The sequence below is a fragment of the Chenopodium album genome, chromosome 16 (assembly GCF_948465745.1).
Source record: "Chenopodium album chromosome 16, dcCheAlbu1.1, whole genome shotgun sequence".
NCBI lineage: Eukaryota > Viridiplantae > Streptophyta > Magnoliopsida > Caryophyllales > Amaranthaceae > Chenopodium > Chenopodium album.
Genome location: NC_137849.1, coordinates 31,296,454 through 31,316,532, shown reverse-complemented (window position 1 = coordinate 31,316,532; position 20,079 = coordinate 31,296,454). Strand labels below are relative to the sequence as shown.

Sequence of the window (20,079 nt, the reverse complement as noted above, 5' to 3'; positions counted from 1 at the left end):
CACCATGACCATGTCTTAGGTTCATGCATAAGTTGTTCTTTCTGTCATTTGAGTTGGGGGTCCACTATTCCTAATTCTTCCACATCTCTCCATCTACATCATCTTTCCACTCTCTACATGCTTTATCCATGCATATCAATCCCCACATTCTTCCATGATCTCTTCCCATCTATTGCATGTTGAATTGAGTTTGAGTCAAATAATTAACAATAAGTATCCATAACTTCCCTCTCCACAATGCTTGGTCAAGGAGAGAAGGGCGGTTAATCAAAGACAACACTTTCGTCCAAGTCTTACTTTTTGATAAACCGTTTCGACAGAGAAGAAAGGCTAAGAAGAAAATGGCAACCGTAGAAGAAGTTAATGAACTAAGACAGAACATGGCTAGCTTGACCGAGATGTTCAAAACTCTCGTTCTTCAAGTCAATGATCCTAGTAAACAACGACAGCTTGAGCGCATGGAAGAAAACCTTAAGAAAGTTTCCAACGATTATAAGTATCAAGGAATTAGCTCCCAAGGGGTATTAGTGGACAAGGAACTTCTTCCACAGAAGTTCAATGCCAATGACATCCCTAAGTTCAAGTGAACAGATAACCCTTTTTTTCATTTGAGAGCTTTCGAAACTATAATGAATATTAAGGGAATCGATAGGAAAACTTTCCACTCGTTGTTTTCACTATCTCTAGAAACCGTTTTTCAACAATGGTTCTTCTCCCTTGACAAAGAAAAAATCTCTTCTTGGGATTCTATAACAAACGCTTTCATTGATAGATATAAGTGCAACATTCAAGTTGAAACTGACTATAGGGAACTTGAGATGTTAAAACAAAAGAAAAACGAGGGATTTACCTCTTTTTTCAATAGGTGGAGGGAAACTTCTGCTAAGATGGTAGAGGTTTCTACCGAAAAAGAGTCCATAAGGATGTTCATCAAGAACCTCCAAGAGAAGTATTCAAAGCATTTGAAATACCAACACAACTTGAATACTTTCAAGGCCGTCTATAACATAGGCATTGACATTGAAGATGACCTAGCAAAACAAAAAGCTAACAATAGTAACAACAGTGGCAGGAAAGGAAAGAAGAACGACAATTCTTCTTCTTCCGAAAACACCTACTCTTGTAATAATGTTAGTACCTTTGACCTTAACAATGTCTTAGCCATGGATAAACAAGGACCTAAAAAGAAACCTAAAAGAGAATTCACACCTATCGGAATGACCTATGATGTTGCTTTCGATCGTATCTATGATCGAGGATTAATCAAACCTATTGGTCCTACTGAAGATCCAACGCCAGAAAACCGATCTTTAAGATGGATTCCCAACTCTCATTGCAAGTACCATCGAGGAAATGGTCATATCGCGGATGAATGTTACAGATTTCAAAATCTCATTCAAGATCTCATAGATGCAAACAAGATTCCGTTGCCCTCTAGCTGGCAAGAGGACCGGGTGATGATAACGCAAAAGACATAAGACGAGCTTCAACGACAAGATTTCGTGACTTCTTTTCTTCTTTTTTTTCTCATTCCCTAATAAGTCTAGCATAGACACCTTTTTGTTTTCCTTAGATTTATTCCATAGGTTTTTTCTTTTTCCTTAAATAAAATAAGCATTTCTTTTCCTGCATATGATCACTGCATTGCATCATTAAAAAAAAAAATCGCCGAACTAAGCACAAGGTATACTAATGATTCGAGGCACCCCTTGTAGCCATATCATATCATTTTCACCCTTCAAAAATACATCCATTCTTGATAAACCACTTTGAGCCTCGTCTAACGATAGACATCTCTCTCTTCAACCCACATCTACCTAACCTTGGGATGGGATGGTGTGCAATTTGTGTAATTTTCAAAAGACAAAAGCTTGAGTGATTTTACCTAGATCTCAAAATTTCAAAAATTTAAAAAAGAAAAAAAGCAACAAAAGTGTGCTAAAGGGAAAGTGTTTCAATGTCTTTGATACGAACATATCTTTGTTAAGAACACGACTCAGATTGCGTCTCTTATCGAGTGCTTGGCACTGTGCCTGAGAAAAATGAATGCTAAGTGAGTGATAGACCGCATGATCGGGATTTCCCATGCTTATTAAAAGGGATTTGAATTTGAAAAAATGAAAGAAAAAAGAAAAAAAAAAGAGAGCAAATATATAAACAAAAGAGAGTTCAAAAGGGAGAAAAACTCAAGCATACAAATACAAAGATTCAAAGGCAAGGTTGCACACCTTGGGGGCTTATCTAGGGTCTTGAGCCTTTATCTTTTCTTCTTCAACCTTTAGCCTAACCTGTTACAACCCTTCAAAAGACCTCTTTGAGGTATACACACACTTGTGCGAGGTTCGGCTAGAGCTACGTTCAACCTGATTCTTAACGGATACGTAGGCAACCTCACATTGGGGTGCGACCGTAATAATCATGCATTCATTCACATACATATTCAAGGATAATCATATCAAGGGATCCATACATCATTAGCCTACCTAGCCTAAGAGTCGCCATTATTTGGCTCTTCACAAAATATATTTCCACACACTTAGCCTTTGCGGCCTAACTTAGTATCACTTTCACACACATCACAGATACATGATCAAATAAACCTTCCCTTGGAAACCTTTGTCATGAAATCTTAACATAACTTTGAAGCACGCCTTGTCATATCAAAATCAATCATTATTGCATGACAAAGTATGAAGTACTTAGCCTCCGTGCCTAAGTTATCCAAATACTTTCATCATCGAGTCATCAAATGAAATAGCCTAGGATGCTATAATCCTTGAACCATGAGATACAACGATCACTTGATCGAGCTCATTCAACATGCACTACAAACACTCAAACACTTCACTTCTCTCTTTTCACGTCTTTATTTTTTTGGAGAAAGTCAGTACCCTCCACAAAAAATGACGGAATTTTTTTTGTTTTTTCTGCATTTTGAGTCACATAGCACAATCACAATACAATGCGTACACGAGTCATGTACACTTTGAGTCATGTCGTGTCATAACATCGAGTTAAGTCTATGAACACAAGTCATGTACACTTTGAGTCATGTCGGGTTATCACATCGAGTTGATTTGAGTACGTCGAGTTACACATTGAGTCAAGAAAAATGTTAAGTCTTACACAATGAGTCAAGTAACACCAAACCTTGAGTCAACATTAAGCAAATCAACTGTCAAAGTCCCTTGGCAAAAATTTGATCTCTTTTGCAAGGCCAAGAACATCTTCTTCAAACGACAATTTTTCCAAGATTGGATTGTCATCTCAAACTGACAATGTTCCCAAGAGTGAATTTTCGAGCATCTTCTTCAACGATAATGTTTCCAAGATTGGATTGTCACCTTTGGCAATGTTTCCAAGCATGGATTGTCGTACTCCTTCTCTATTTGGCAAGTTTTTCCAAGTTCGAATTGTTATACATTCATCAAATCTTCGACTATTTTTCCAAGATTGGATTGTTATCTCAAACTGGAAATGTTTCCAAGTGTGGATTGTCGTGCTCCTTCTCCTTTTGGCAATTTTTTCCAAAGTTCGGATTGTCATCAACTTCTAGGCAATTTTTCCGAGATTGGATAGTCATACACCAAGTTCCCTATGGCAAAATTTCCCAAAGGGTTGTCGTAGGTCTTTATTCAACTTAATATTTCGGCAAAGGTTCCTTAAACGTGGATTGTCATTCATTTCAGTAGTGGCAAATTTTCCCGAGAAGGATTGTCGGTCAACTCTTTTTTGCAAATGTTCCAAGATGCGGATTGTCGATGATGGCAATATTCTCCATGAAGATTGTCTCATACCATTGGCAAATTTCCAAGGCAGATTGCTTTCAAGAGTTATGTTCCAAAACGTGGATTGTCGATCGTAGCAAGGTTCTTATGACAGATTGTTATGCAGCATTGGCAACTTTTCCCAAAATTGGATTTTGGCAAATTTTCCGAGATGCGGATTGTCGTTTCATTGTAGCAATATTTCCTAGGATGGATTGTTATGCGGCACTGACAACTTTCCCTAAACCGGATTGTTGCTCATCATTCAAGAGTTGTGTTGACAACTGTTCCTAAAGAAAAAGAGGATTGTCACCACCACCGAAGCATGCATTCAACGAAACGAAGCAACAACACAACAAACATTCGAGCAAAGCATAGGCAAACTGAGGATCGTTACAAGCAGAATGATCTTCGACGACGTTCCCTAAGATGTGGAGGGTTGTCACAAACAACTGAAGATGACTACAAGTAGAGTCACCTTCGACAATGTTCCCTAGCTTGTGGAGAATTGTCACGAAAGTGGGAGATGGCTAAAAGCAGAGTTATCTCCGACTATGTTCCCTAGCTTATGGAAGATGGTCACAAAACAGCAGAAGATCTCTACAAGCAGATCAATCTTCGGTGGTGTTCCCTAGCTTGTGGAGGATTATTACAGCAAAAAAATTGAAGACATCTACAAGCGGAGTGGTCTTCGGCGATATCCCCTAGCTTGTGGATGGTCGTCACAAATGCAGCAGTAAAATCAGTTACCCTAGAGACGTGTACTTGACAGTGCAAGATACGCGTTTCTAACTCTCTTATCTGTTAACTAATGCTAGTTTGCAGGTATCGGCGTTACAAGAATGATTTAGGATCACAGAATGTTCTGAATCATTCTCCGTCCCTATCGTTACTTTGACTTTTGTATCGAAACTTACGTTTCTCCAAACTCAGTCAAAGTGGGGGCTTCTGTAGATACCTGAGTGTGTCTCCAAAAAAACCAAACCCAGTGATGAACATTTTCACGTCATTGATTATTGAAAGAGGTGAAATATGAAATAGTCTCGTGATACACTTGTTTTAAATAAAAATACTTCTTTCTGTTTTCAAAAATTTGTCTTTTCGTTCCCTATTTATGAAAAAACGTCCAGTCCAGTGTAGTATATTCCATAATAAGGGTCTAATAATTGTGTATTTGGATGGGGTTTGAAAAGACCTTTCCAACGATATATTATAAGCCCTATTCCGATGAATAATGAGGAAGTTATGGCCAAAATACTAAACTGAGCCCAAACCGGATTTTACCTACGGCTTAATGATCATGTGGAGGGTCCAAAAGTTTAATACCATTCCTAAACCAATTAGGATTAATTAGAAGCTTATATGAGTTTCTAAAAGATCTTAATCATTCTTTTTGAAAAGATAAGATAAAGAATTTGAAATTGAGTAAATCTTTTCTTTTTTTAAGTCCTAATTTTATTCGAAATGAAAGACGTTCAAATATGTTCAGATATTATTTTCGTGCTTCATAATTTTTATCAAAATCTTAGATGGTTGGATAGATCTTGAAATTATCATTCCAATGATATATTATAATATTAATTTCGAGCTATAACGAAAAAGATATGAAAGAAATCCGAAACTCTATCCAAAACTGATAGCCTTCCACTATTTCGGCCATATCTTTTATTCTACAAAATTTTTATAATCTGATTCTAATTGGGTTGGAAATTAGATTTTGACAGCTTTCCAACTACATATTATATGACTTATTTTGACTTCTGAATCAAAAGTTACGATAAAAACAAATTCCGCAAAAAACTGTTTTTATCGTGACGCGATAATTCTATCGTGCCGCGATAATTTTATCGCGCTGCGATAGTCCTATCACGCCACGATAGTCCTGATCTTGCCACGTCAAAAGGAATTTTATTCCAATTCGAATTCTAACTCTTTTGTAATTGTTTCTGGATGTTTCTCTATAAATAGGGTCGTATTTCCCCGTTTATGATCATCAGCAATCATCTAATTCTATTCTCTTCTCTCTTCAAAGCTAGAATCTTGTTCTTTCTCCCTCTTTTTAAGCCTTAGATTTTCAAAATACAATATTCCTCCTTCACGAGACTTAAAAACACATAGCCAAGCTCGAAGTTGCCTTCGCCCTAGACTTGAAAGGTTGATAATTTCTGAGAGTTTAGTCTCAAATCCTTATTTCAATTATTTAAATTAATTGTTTGATTTAATATTTTCCTTGAAGTTACTAACGTGTGCATTGTTTTGATAGAAAGAGATACGAGGCAAAAAAGTAAGTTGTTTTATTGCTATATTTCCGTAAAAGGCATGCTTAGATTATTTTAATTCCTAGTGTCATGCTAGGATGTATTTATTGCTTTCTAGTATCATGTTTAGGTTGCTTCCTATTTCTTTATCATGTTAGTATCATTTTAGGGTTAAAGCTTTGATCTTTATTATTTAGTGACATGCTAGGATTTGTTATTAATCTTGTTAGTATCATGCCTAGGATCTTGCTAATAATATCATTATGCTTTGATGAGATTGAGATTATTATTATAATGATGATGATGATTGTTATTATTATGTTGCTTGATATATTATTGTTATTGCTTGATCACGCCCTCTCTTGAAGGACTAAAGGGTATTTGTACTTGAAATCACGGTTAATAAGATAATTAATAATTTTGTTTAGGCTAATGTGATTTTAATTCAAGAGATCGCCAATAATAGATTTGTTTGTGCATTAATGTTCAACCAACATAGAATAAATAGGTTTAGCATTAATATATTGATTATATGTTAGTCTGAAAGCGCACATGAATATGAGAAGAATAAAGTAGCGGCCTATTTTTAGGGCAAGTTCAATCTGCTTTAGGTTGGATTTGTACCTTCATCCCCGAATATCCTGTCATGGTTCAGGACCACTATGGAGTTAGCGATCTCATGGATCGTGAAGTGGTGTAACCTTCACCCTGTGAATGGTTTACAAGCTCGTAAAACTTGTTGGCGACTCTTTTTCTCTAGCTTCCTTCCCTTTGGATGCCACCATGCTTAAGTGTATGATTACAGTGGGGCTCACGTGTGGGATGCTTAAAATATTCCCTACACCGAGGAAGCCTTCGTACAACTAAAAAACCATCTACATACACTCTTTCGGCTCGTTAGTCCACTCAAGGATGAAAAGCTATATATGTATGTTTCCATTTCAGAGCATTCCTTAAGTGCCGTCCTACTTGCTGAAAGAGATGGCCATCAGATCCCTGTCTATTTCATTAGCCACATACTGCATAACGCCGAGCTTAGGTATCTTCCTATTGAGAAATTCGGCTTAGCACTGTTTATGGCATCAAAGAAGCTAGGACCATATTTTCTAGCCCATTCAATCGTGGTCTACACAGACCAGCAACTTAAGAAGCCGTTTGCAACTTTGGAAGCCAAAGGCCGGATGCTTAAGTGGGCCTTAGAGCTGAGAGGTTTCGACATCACGTTCGAGCCCAGGAAAGCGATTAAGGTGCAAGCCTTTGCTGATTTTTTTGGCTGAAATGACTCGACCGGATTTGCAGCCGGCAGGGGGACCAAATCTGGAAGGTTTATGTTGATGGTAGTGCAACAGCGACCGGATGCGGCGCTGGAATTGACAGGATAAAGTCGTATCACCTAATCAAAAGTAATTCCTAAAACCACTAACTAATAATAGATAGGGAAGTAGGGTCGAATCCACAGGGAAACGAGTCTTTCTATTCCTAATTAATTATTATAATCTAAATTATTAAGTAACCAAAAGTTGTTATTTAAAGGAACTATACTACGAAGAATATGAGTACGGAGAAATCAAATAATAAAAGACCTAGGGCATAGGTTCACAAACAAATAATATTTCAGGGTAAAACATAACAATCAATCATCAATGCATCAATTAATCAAATCATAAAGGGCTTTTGTTACGTATTACAATCACAGAGTTAATTTACCGGTATTAAATCTCATCTCTCGAATCTAGACCTAACCATTTATAAATTAGTCTGCCTATTGAAACTAAGCCTAAACATTAATTCTCATCTCTCGAATCTCGAATCAATATTGCTAAACTCATACGAATTAAATCTAGCCAAATCTAACCGCATAGCATTAAATCAATCAATAGGAAATTAATCAAGCATTGACAATTAACAATAATAAATTATCCCTTCATATTATTTATGGATCCCCATAACCCTAGAAAGAAAACTACTCACACATAATTAAATATAAACTAAACAAATCAATTAAACAAGTCATGATGAAAGAAAGAGAATAAATAACTGAGATTAGAGGAGAAGAAATCGTTACCAAAGTTGAAGGAAACAAGAGATGGAACTAAACAAAGAGTTGTAGAGAGAGAAAATAATACTAGAGTTTAAGAGGGGAGAGAGATAAAAGTTAGAGAGAGAGAGAGTAAGGGAAGGGAGAAAAGAATACTAAACTCGCTTAACAAAAGCGTATAAATACTAAGCTCGAAAATCCTAAGTTAAAACAACTTAAACGACGCTTAAACTTCTCCTCACAAACATGCGCCCGATCGGCTGAGGCACCGCCCGATCGGGCCCGCCTTTTTTTCTACTTGAGCTTCTCTTCTCGCGCCCGATCGGGCGAGGCACCGCCCGATCAGGCGCGCCTTCTGGCGGAGACCCTTGCACCGGGCGGTGACACTTCGGGCTACTTAGACTCCTTGTTTAGGCTTGTAACTCGGCCCAAACCAAATATCCTCCTTAGGGCTTTAATCATTCGGTCCAATGCCTCATCTTCTCATAAGTCGAGCCCTTAATCACCGAGTCAAATTCATTTAACTTGGTCTTGGGCTTTAGATACTCGGCCATAAAATACGAACAAACTCCAATATTTTTGTAGGGGCTCAATAAGCTCGGGAATCATCATAATTCTGCAAATTCCTACAAAATAATACCAACTCTACAAAAACACTAGAAAACGTATATTAGTAATAAAAATAGCTCCGCAGAGCTCAAATAAGCACAAATATGACCGTGGGACGGGGAATAAATATATATATATATATATAATAGACTTATCAGGAATCATTTGTCAATCTCTCGAAGGGGACAAGTTTGAGTACGCTATGAGATTTCAGTTTCAAGCCTCTAACAATGAGGCTGAGTATAAAGCTTTACTGGTCGGCCTTAGAATGTGTAAGGCAGCAGGGGCAACAAAAATTGATGCAAGTTCGGACTCTCAGCTGATAGTCAGCCAAGTGAATGGTGATGATGAAGCCAGGGAGCCGGTTATGATGAAATATCTGCAGATGGTAAAAGACGAGGCTAAGGGCCTAGAGCATTTCTCTTTGCAACAAGTTCCCTGTTCAGAAAATCATCAAGCGGACGCGCTTTCCAAGTTAGCGTCCTCGGCATCATGTGATACTCTCAGATCGGTGTTTTGGGAAGTAAAGGAAAATAAGAGTATTGATACCGAGCCAGTACAAATTATTGATAGAAGCTCCACATGGATGGATGAAGTCATCTCTTACCTAAGGGATGTTATACTTCCGACCGATCCAAAAGAGAGTTGGCTGATGAAGAAGAGGGCGGCCTGGTTCGAGATGAAGAATGAGGAATTATTTAAAAAAGCTTTTGTGAAACCGTTCTGAAGTGTATCACCCCTAAAAGAGGGTATGATGTTCTGGACGACCTCCACCAAGGGCAATGCAGGTCGCACATTGGAGGGCGATCCTTAGCTGAGAAAGTTACCCACCTGGGATATTACTGGCCGAGTATGAATGCAGACGGCATGCAAATGGTGAAGAAATGTGATAAGTGGCAGAGATTTGCAACCCTAATTTACCGCCCGGCAAATAGCCTGTCTGCCATAAGTAGTCCACTCCCCCTTGCAAAATGGGGCATGGACATCTTGGGGCCGTATACACAAGCGTCTTGTCAAAGGCAATATGTATTAGTAGCCGTGGACTACTTCACAAAGTAGGTTGAAGCTGAGGCCATCCGAGGAATCAAGTGGACGGACGTATCAACCTTCATTTGGAAAAATATCATTACTCGTTTTGGGGTACCATAGTCCATGGTATTCGACAATGGACCACAATTTGAAACATGTCAACTCAAGGGCTAGCTGAGTGGCCAGGGCATCACTCATTGTTTTGCCTTGGTCGGCCAACCCCAAGCCAACGGCCAAGTTAAGGCCTGTAACAAGCTGATCTTTAACGGCATCAAGCGTAATCTTGAGAAAGCAGGCGGCCTGTGGGCAGATGAGTTGGTCAACGTGCTATGGTCCATACATATAACAGCAAAAAGTTCCACAGAAGAAACCCCCTTCTTTCTAGTGAATGGTGCCGAAGTAGTGCTCCCAATTGATATGAACGAGCCTACTCTCTAAGTAATATTATATGATAAATCGGCCAATTAGGAGGCCATGAAGACTGCCCTGGAATTTCTTCCTGAAGCCAGGGGCAATGCGGCGCTCAGACACGAAATCTATCGTCTAAGGATAACAAGGGCATATAACCAACGAGTGTCTAAGCGGCCGCTGAAGATGGGGGATTTGGTCTTAAGGAAGATGGAAGCGGTAGGCCGAGCCAATGAAGATGGAAAGTTAACCCCGAACTGGGAGGGCCCTACTGAATGAAGGAAGAAGTGCAAGATGGAACTTACCGTCTTGAAGCCTTATTAGATAGCCATCCTATTCCTCATACATGGAATACGGACTACTTGAAAAAAAATACCATGTTTAAAGCTTATCAGCCAAATGTTGCATCTAAGTCTGAATGACCAAGTAGTGTAACCGAGCCTTAATGGCCGAGCAATGTAATTAAGCCGATCGGTCACAATCAATGTAAAAATTTGATAATTATCAATGAGAAGTCAAACATTGTTTATAAAGTGATTTATTATTTACTGTTATAAATGTCTGTTAAGCTCAAATGCCGAATGAAAGTAACAACAAGGTGGCTCACAGCAATGTTGATCGGCCACCCAAAAATAGACATAGCAGCCGCCTGAAAAGAGATATCGGTGCTGCTTATGACATATCAGCTCGGTCGTCTAAAAATAGGGCATAGAGTGGAGGCCGAGTAGAAACTCACCAAGGGCATGTCAAAACAGACCACACCTAGTCGAACGATGATGAACAATACATCAACCAAGTAAAATGCTAAGCAAGGGCTTCCCTAGCAAGGCAACTCGGTCAATTCCTAGCAGCCGAGTAGAATGTTAAGTAAGGGGTTCCTTAGCTAGGCTACTCGGCCGTGAACTATACATCGGCTGAGTAAAATGTTAAGTAATGGCTTCCCTAGCTAAACAGCTCGGCTATGAAGTCCAAATGGACGATCTAACGTCTGGTCCTACGCCAAATGGACCATTACTAAAAAAGTCCTCCAAAGATGCCGACTACAAAGTGTAGCAAGGGCATACTTTCTTTAACCACTTAGCTTAAAAGGCCAATCTTATCATTCGGCCCCACCAGGCTGAAGTAAAGAAAAAACGGGAAGTTCTAAATCTGCCTAAGGTATGTATTACCCATTTAGGATGAAGACTTCCCTAGGCGTACGAGCCTTATAAATGGAAATTTACAAGTTGAGAGAATACTTAAAATTTCTTGGGTACGTCTGAGCGATAGCTTCAACGGACGACTCAAACAAAGCCAGTAAAGAGGTCGTATACTTAATGTTGGCTCGGCGTTCACCTAGTCCAAGGGCAATAATTGTTATGATTTGATTAACTTACTAGCTATCATACCCTTCAAGGTATAAAATCTATTAAGTTAATTAAACCACTCGGAATATGGACTAGGCAAACACCAAATAAAGGGGCATACCCCCAGTGTTCGTACGAAAAGAAATGAAAATCATAAATAAATAATATGTGCAAATATCTAAGTATGAAAATGCATAAACCACTCAGAAGGTGGCAAAATTAAAATAAATTAAAACTGCTCAGAATGCGGCAAAATATCTTTACAAACCGCTCAAAACAGGAGGCAATGAGAAGAAAAAAAATGTTTAGCAAAAACAAAAAAATATAGAAGACATAAAGCTTAAAGTTGTAGGGGAGGGCTCTTCACATGGCCGCCTCCTTGGCACCACCACCAGCGTTGGCCGCATTGTCAATCTGGGTCGGCTCCTCATATTCGAGCGCTTCCTCTTCCTCGTCCTCTTCAGATCCAACATCGTTGAACGGGGGAAGGGGTCTCGATAAAGGGAGAGATAGGTTACCCAACGGCCTAGCACTCGTCCCTCATGGTGCTGAGTCCAGCTTTCTGGTGAAGCGTTCCAGATAGTAGTCGATCTTACTTTTTTCCACCATCATGGAAAAGGCTTCATCAAAGCGGTTCTTGAGGCGGGTGGGGGTCGCTTGCTCGATCCGGACGACGTCTGTTGCAGGGATTGGCCTTGGGGCATTCAGCTGCTGTTTCAGCTCCTCAACCTCTTTCTGAAGACGCCGGTTTCTTGGTTCCGCTTGTCCCCAGCCTTCAACGCCGTTTTAGAGGCCTCTCTGCTAGCCTCCAGCTCGGCCTTGAGCTTCTCATAAGCCTAAGCCGCCTCCTTCCAGCTGGCCGCCTAAGTGACCGCCTCGTCCCTCTCTTTAGTGAGAGCCTCGTTGGCCAGCCGCTCTTGCTTAAGAGCATCACCTATTTTGACGATGTCTTCAGTTTGGCTGGCTGCTTTCTCCGCCAGGGCGTTCATGGCAGTCTCGTGTCGGACTTGCTCAAGGGCCAACAGGCCAGTGTTTTCATCCTACAGACGCCGAAGTTCGTCCTAGGCCGATTGGATCTCGTGCCTCTATTGCAGATGCCAGTCTTGGAAAGCAAAGAGCCTAAGGAGAATCTGCGAACGAATGAACAAAGACAAGTAAAGAAAAAGAGAGACAAAGGAAATTGGCCAAGTATTAAGGAAGGAGATGAGTTTGAATACCTCAACGTAGCTGTTGATCATTGGACCAAGGTGCCCAAAGTGGATACCTCGATATTTACTCTGAGTCTCGGCCGGGACAGCCTGTTGAATAACGTTTCGGACAGCTTTACGCTTGGCCTATGTTAGAGAAGATCTAAGGAGTCGAGCATCCATCTTCTCAGAAATGTCTACAAAGTAAAGACGCAAGTTAGAAGAGATTTGATAAAAGTAAACTTAGAAGAAAAGAAGACGAATATGTACAAGTACCTTCTGAGAGATGAGGAACATGCGGATGCCTTTCAGGAGTTGGCGTCGGCATAGGCTGCTCGTCTGCCTTAGGCAGGGATAGCTTCCCTTCTTCAGCTTGGGAACTCGTTGGCCGAGTTCCCAGATACTCAACATGCGGAGTTGAGTCACGGCCGGCCGTTTGGTCCAGGGCGACTTTATAGACATTCTTCCTTATCCGAGTAAAAGTGAAGGGAAATACCCTCCAAAGTAAATCCATTCGGCCAGGTGGGAAAGTGTTCGTACCCCCTTCGCCGCCTCGTAATGCTGCCTTAGGAGCCGATAGCGCTCCATATTGAACTCGCTCATGTCGATCTCCCCCTTCTATGCTGGGTCGAGATGAGACATGGATCGTTCTATTAAGAATAAAGAGTTGAGAGTTAGAAAATTCTCAAATGTAAATATAGTCTAGTGTGCATATCACGAAAATCTACCTGGAGTGTAATTTCGGAGCAGGCCGAACGAGGAGATGAACATGGGATCCCTCAGCCAGTTTACTAAGATAATCCACTTGGAAATGATGGCCACTCGGCGACCCCCTTGAAACTCCCTCTTGACCGAGAAGTAGTCAAGCTAATGAGCATGGTCCGGATGAATGGGAGGACGGGTCGGACGGTGATCCCCTCGTCCAACCTGAACAGGAGAAGAGTTAAAGTTGTTCATTTTCCTATTAAACGCTCGGTCCCTAGTCCGGACGAGGTAGAATCCTTGTTTCCAGTTGCGCCATTTAGACGGCTTGTGCAGGACCACCATGTACTCCGGATAGGTGTTCAAAACGAATTACCCGTCCGCATCGGCCTTCAGCTTCACCATGTTGTGCATGGTGTAGAAAACCGGAAAGTTAGGGGTGAAGCCCATCCTAAGGCAAAGTACCCAATAATGTTTGCCCAGCAGTTCAGTGCCAGTTGGACCAAGGCAATTTGATATTCGTCCAGCAGCTCCTGGACGAATGGTTGAAGGGGAAAGCGGAGGCCGACCTCCAAGGCGGCCCTATATACATTGAAACCCCGACGAGTAATATTCGGGTCATCCAAAGCTGCCATTGAAGTAGAAGCCTGTGGCGGCTTGATCCTGAAGCCTTCCCCCAACACGAGGAACCTCTCAAACGACTCAAAGTTGTCGTTGAGGAAGCTTAGGGAAGTTACCCTTATCTCACAGCCAGATGGGCTGTCATAGTTGATCTTTTCCTCCGCGGCCGGAGCACCAGGGTTTTCATCTCCTTGCTCGGCCGGTTGGGGTTCGACTGCCCCCGCCGAACCAAAATCGAAGGATAGAACTCTGTCCAACTCTGCCGCCTCGGCAGAGCTACCTCCAACCAAGTCCTTCCCTGGCTTTGTCAATACAATTCCTTCAGGCACTAAGGGGGCCTTACCCTTGTCTTTATTTCCATCCCCCAAACTGTGATTTCCAGATGGAATAGTACGGGGTGGTCGGCCGGCTCAGGAATATGAATGTTAGTCTTAGGACTGGTCAACCATGGTATGTTGAGAGAAGGGATGAGGCAAGTTTCGCCCGGACGCCACTAAAGACTGTGGCTGATTTTGGGCATATTGAACGGCGGCCATTTAAGATGAGGAGCAGGACAAAGAAGTTGGCAACTCGTTCGGCCCTAGGACCGAGCTGGCAAATAGAACGTGGGATGCATTTGGACTCCGCCCAGATGTAGAAGTGCCTAACTGATTTTGGCGCTCTTCAAAAGAAGCAGTCACTTCGACTGCCGAGCATTCGCTAGCACCAGTAGTGGTGGATGTATTTGTGTTCGTATCTGTATTGGTTGTCTCCACGTCCGTATTATTCGGATTATAGGAGGGCAAGGGTTGAATAATGTTGCCATCCGGATTTCTTGCAACATAACGGTCATACGTCTACCTCGTACGCGCCATGTTCGACTATAGGGACATAGAAATAGGTGGGAGTGAGTTGGTACGTACTAGAAATGGACCCACTCCATAAAGACGAGGACTCGTCCCCGTCCACTCTAGATTCCTCGGTCCCAGGCGAATAAACGGCCTCATGTGGAGAAACGGGCGAGGCCGACTGTTGAGACAGTGTGTTCGAAAAAATTTAAAAAGTATATAAAAAGCAAGTAAGAAAAGGATAGTATTCGGTTACCTTCGTCCGAGTAGAAAGCTTGAAGACTTTGAAGTTCTTGGATGGAGATTAACCTGAAAACTCAAACTTTTGACCGGAAAACTCGAACTTGTGGCTGAGCTCTTGAAGATTTGAAGGAAAAGTAAATTTCTCTCTAGGAGCGCTGACTTCTCTCTAGAAAGTTAAAAATCCAAAGTAAAGAAATGAGGTCAAACCCCTGCTATTTATAGGCAAAATACATGAGGGTAGGATGGTAAACTTACCATTCCCGCCCAAGGATACCAAACGGCTAAAATTCAAAAAAGATCTAACGTAGAAGTTAAACGGTTAAAAAACCGCCCCGTCATTTAAGACAAATTCGAACGGGTGTCACATCATTTAAGACGGAATTCGAACGGATGTCATAACTATTCGTCAAATTTAACACTTGCCTCGGAAGTTGAACCATCTTCTCAAAACAATGGAGAACAGCTGGACTCTCTTCAAAGGCCATTCGGCCCAATCCGTTCGACTGACTATCAGACAAAGTCCTATAAAGAGGTCAGGCGAACCAAACAAGGCATCCAGCCCAATCAGACGGACGGATGATCCTGTTCGATCTCTGCAACGCCTTCAAAAGCTCAAAACGCCTAAAGTACTCGGACATAATTGGACGAGTAAGACCAGAGGAGGTGGCCCGTAGAGAACGAGTCACCCCCTCTAAGGGGAAAATGTTTAGGGTAAAATATCCCAAATACGTGGTCCAATCCCATAGAGACACGTGGGCTCAATTAGAGGCAACACGTGTCCCTATAGGAAGATGACACGTGTCAAGCATAAGGAGGCCCAAGATCCTAGACAGCCGCAAAATGGCTCCCCAAGGGGACACGTGCCCTCTCTCGATTGCGCCGCCAATCAGAGCGCGTTATCCTAGGTCACTAACCCTAAAGGGGCACAATTTCCCACCCCTATAAATACCCCAATCATTTATGATGGGAGGGGTGGATTGTGACATTACATTCAATAGAGCATAAAAATAGCTCCAACTTTTCTCTACTTTCTCTCTCTAGCTTTTCGATTTCCTGTTACTAACTTAACTGTTGGAGGTGAATATTTTGGCAACGGAATATTCGTGTTTTGCAGGTGTCCGAGCCACTCTGTCCGAGGAGCACGACCAGTATCCCAAGGGATTCCGAAAAACCCCGAAACACTAATCCCTTTAGAACTCAAAATAACCTTCTAGATAATTCTAAAAGACTAAGATAAATCCTAATGACTTTAGGAATACAATCATAATTAATGGACCCTCCACATGATCATTGGGCCACCCATAAAACTCATTTTAGGCCTAGTTTAGTGTTTTGGCCATAACTTCCTCGTTATAACTAGGAATTGGGCTTATAATATATTGTTGGAAAGCTCTTTTCAGGTCCCATACAACAACATAATTATTAGACCCATATCATAGACCAAACTAAACTGGATTTGATGTTTCTTATAAATAGGATGCGAAATGAATGATTTTCGAAATACAAAATGAATTATTTTTATTAAAACATTTTAGAACACAGAAGAACTCACGAGACTCTTCAACCTTTCACTTCGTTCGATATCAATGACGTGAAAAGTACTCATCACTGGGTTGGGTTTTTGGGGAGACACAATCAGGTGTCTACAGTAGGGAACTATCGAATACAAACTAATCAATAACAAAAATTTCCAACATAACCACACTATAATTTAAAAAAAAACAAAAAAAAACCCGTAAAATAAATCATTCAAGAAATAATATTTATTCAAATTACAACTTAATAATGCGTAAAAAAAAAACTATTACAATTGTTCACGACGAGTTTTCATATTTTGATACCGGTGAACAATATCATTCATACTAACATTCACAAACAAATCTCTTTCAAGAAAAGTAGCAAAGCAATCATTTAACATTTGATCTCCCATGCTATTGCAAAATTTATCTTTGACTTGAGTCATTCTTGAAAATACTCTTTCTACACTTGACGTTGCAACGGGAAGAATTAACACCAATTTCAAAAGTAAGTACACACGATGATGAGTTACATGTTTTCCCGTTTCAACAAGTTTCATAGAAAACTCATTTGCACTCTTCAAATTCCTAAATCTCTTATCTTCTCTAGCATCAACAATGAAGTTGTTAAAAGAATGCTAAAAAAATATCAACTCGGCATTTGAAAATTCGTTTGGATAGAATTTAGCAAGTTGAATCAATTTTTTTTTTTTTTTTTTGTCAAAAGATGAAAAATTATTAGTAGGATTAAAGGAAGACATAAGCACAAGTAAGTCCTTACTTACCTCTAGAAATCGATTTTCAAGTTCTTGCAATTGAGGGTCAATAACACTTATAAAAACTTCAACTCGAAAATTATGATGATTTGCCACTTGTGGGCTCTTACCTCTAAACATCCTTCTCCCCGGAACAACATATTTCGCCTCCATGTTTGGAATCTCAAGTTCATGTTTATCCATAAAAGAATTAACTTTTTCCATAAGCAAATCAAGTCCTTCATGTTTCAACTCTTGCAAATTAGCCTTGGTTACATCAACCATGGCCATTTCATTCACAATGTCTTGATCATGTTTTTGCAAGGCCTTATTCAACTCCTTTGTAATCGCAAATATATCAACCAGATCAAGTGTGCCACAAACACAAAATCAAATGACATCAACAAGTGTGTAATAGCTTGTGCTTTATTTGAATCAAGTGTATTAGAAACTTCTACAATAGAATCAAGGGAAAGAAGGATGGAAGAATATAAATCAAGCACATTTAAGATCGGCTTGAAGTGAGATCCCCAACGAGTGTAACAAGGTCTACCCAAACCTTGTTCTTGATTTAATCCCGTTTCTGTTTCAAGTTCACCAAAAGACAATGCTTCTACAACATGTTGACGTTGTTTTTCTCTAAGAAATTCTTTCCTCTTTGGTGAACCTCCAACAAAATTCAAAAGAGGTGCAAGTACATCAACAAAAAGCCATCCACAATCAGAATTCTTTTTAGCAAGTGCAACTTGTGTCAATTAGAGTTGATGTGCAAAACAATGCACAAAGTAAGCTTGTTTGCATTCATTCAATATCAAAGTTTTGAGGCCATTAATTGAACCTTGCATATTGCTAGCACCATCATAACCTTGACCTTGTACTCGAGAGAAAGTTAAAGAGTGCTCCTTATGTAAAGACTCAATAGCATTTTTCAAGGTCAAAGAAGTGGTGTTAGGAACATGCAGAACACCAATAAATCATTCACATACCTCTCCCATTTTGTTAACATATCTCAAACAAACAACCATTTGTTCTTTATCGGTAACATCTGCTGACTCATTGGCAAGGATGGTAAAAAATCGAGCATCGATCTCTTCAAGAATCGCCTTAGTTGTTTCTTTTGCACAAGCATTGATGATATCTTTTTGAATTGGAGGAGAAGTCAGTTGGAAATTACCTAGAGCATTTTTTAAACGGGTTTTTCACCATATACCCCTGAGTTTTTTTGTTTATTCACCATATACCCATGAAAATTTTCAAATTCACAATATACCCCTAAGTTGTTACAAAAATTTACCATATACCCCTAATGAAAATAAGATCATAGGAATTTGGTTAATTATACATCGAAACCACCTTAGATCACTCCCCCTCATCCCCAAAACCACCCATCTCCTTTCTCTAAGCCCCGAAACCACTTCAAATCTCCATAACCATATCTGTATGATTAATTTTGAGGATAAAAAAAAGGAAATTTAGGGTGGTTTTAGGGGTGGGAAAAAGGAATGTAGGTGGTTTCGAGGGTAGAGGAATGTATTTAGGGTGGTTTTGGTTCATAATTAACCCTAATGATTGACGAAATTAACAATCATTAGTCATCAAGGGTATATGGTTTATTTTTGTGAAAACTCGGGGGTAGATGATGAATTTAAAAAAGTTCAGGGGTATATGGTGAATAAACAAAAAACTCAGGGGCATATGGTGAAAAACCAGTTTTTTAAAACAACTTTCGAGTAGTCAGGATCATGCTTTGAAAGAAGTGACAATAGAGAAATGAAGTTACCTCTATTCAATGAAGTTTCTTTTTCATTATGGCCATGAAAAGGCAACCCTTGAAGTAGGAGCCATTGAGTAGTTTCAATTGAAGCTTCTAACGGCTTTCGATATGCACTCATAGCTTCTTGTGATTGGTTAGACAAAGCGGTTGTAATAGAAGCCTTTTTATTGACAAATGAGTTCATATCAACAACTGCAATGTTGTGAGCACTTATGTGTCCACCAACATGTTTTGCAAATGATTCCGTTCTATTCCAAGCCTTGAATCCCTCATTAACAAAAGCATAGCCTACAGATGCATTGTCTTTCTTGAATAAGTAACAAATAAAACAAAAATCCACATCCTTCTCAACACTATACTCAAGCCAAGTCCGCCAAGTATCAAACCATTTTTTATTAAAGCGACGCAAATTTGGCCCAAAAGGTGTTCGAGGAAATACAAAATCTTCGGGTTGACAAGGTTTTCGTTGAATGTATGTTCTTTTAACCAAATCCCTATCATCCGGATGAAAATCACTTATCTTTCTCCCTTTTTTGGGATCTTGTGGAAGATTAACAATATCAAAAGTACTTAATGTTCCTTCATGAATTGGAGCTTGAGTTCTAGGATTTGAACTAGCTCCATGACAAGTTCCTTCCTCTTGATTTTCAAGAAAGTACATTGTGTGATGGAGAAGAGTTTTGTTCACTTGCTTGATGTGGAGGAGGAATTTGTTCATTTTCTTAAGGTGGAGGGAGATTGTGGAGGGAGATTTTGTAGAGATTCTTGTAGTGGAGGGGGATTTTATTCTTGAGAAAGAGAAAAATTTGAAGTAGAAGATCTTTTGGTAAAGAAGCTTGAAATATCCCTTGTTTTTTCTCTTCATTCTGAAATTTATGTTATATGTCTAATTAGATAATTTTAAACCAAATTTATCATATAAACCAACAACATTACCTTATAAAGTTTAAACATATATCTAAACTTAAAATTTGATCAACTTAGTCTAGTATAGTAGA

At 39.9% G+C, this 20,079-nt stretch overlaps 1 protein-coding gene across 1 annotated transcript; it reads right to left on the bottom strand.

The window, feature by feature from the left end:
• Positions 1-16,839: 16,839 nt before the first annotated feature.
• On the bottom strand, positions 16,840-19,742 carry LOC145584066 (uncharacterized). The gene is made up of 5 exons (XM_081641005.1): positions 19,088-19,742; positions 18,294-18,481; positions 17,760-18,035; positions 17,338-17,646; positions 16,840-17,190 (listed from the first exon to the last, which is right to left on the bottom strand). The coding sequence occupies exons 1-5, from the start codon at positions 19,740-19,742 to the stop codon at positions 16,840-16,842; spliced, it is 1,779 nt and encodes a 592-aa protein (XP_081497131.1).
• Positions 19,743-20,079: the final 337 nt, after the last annotated feature.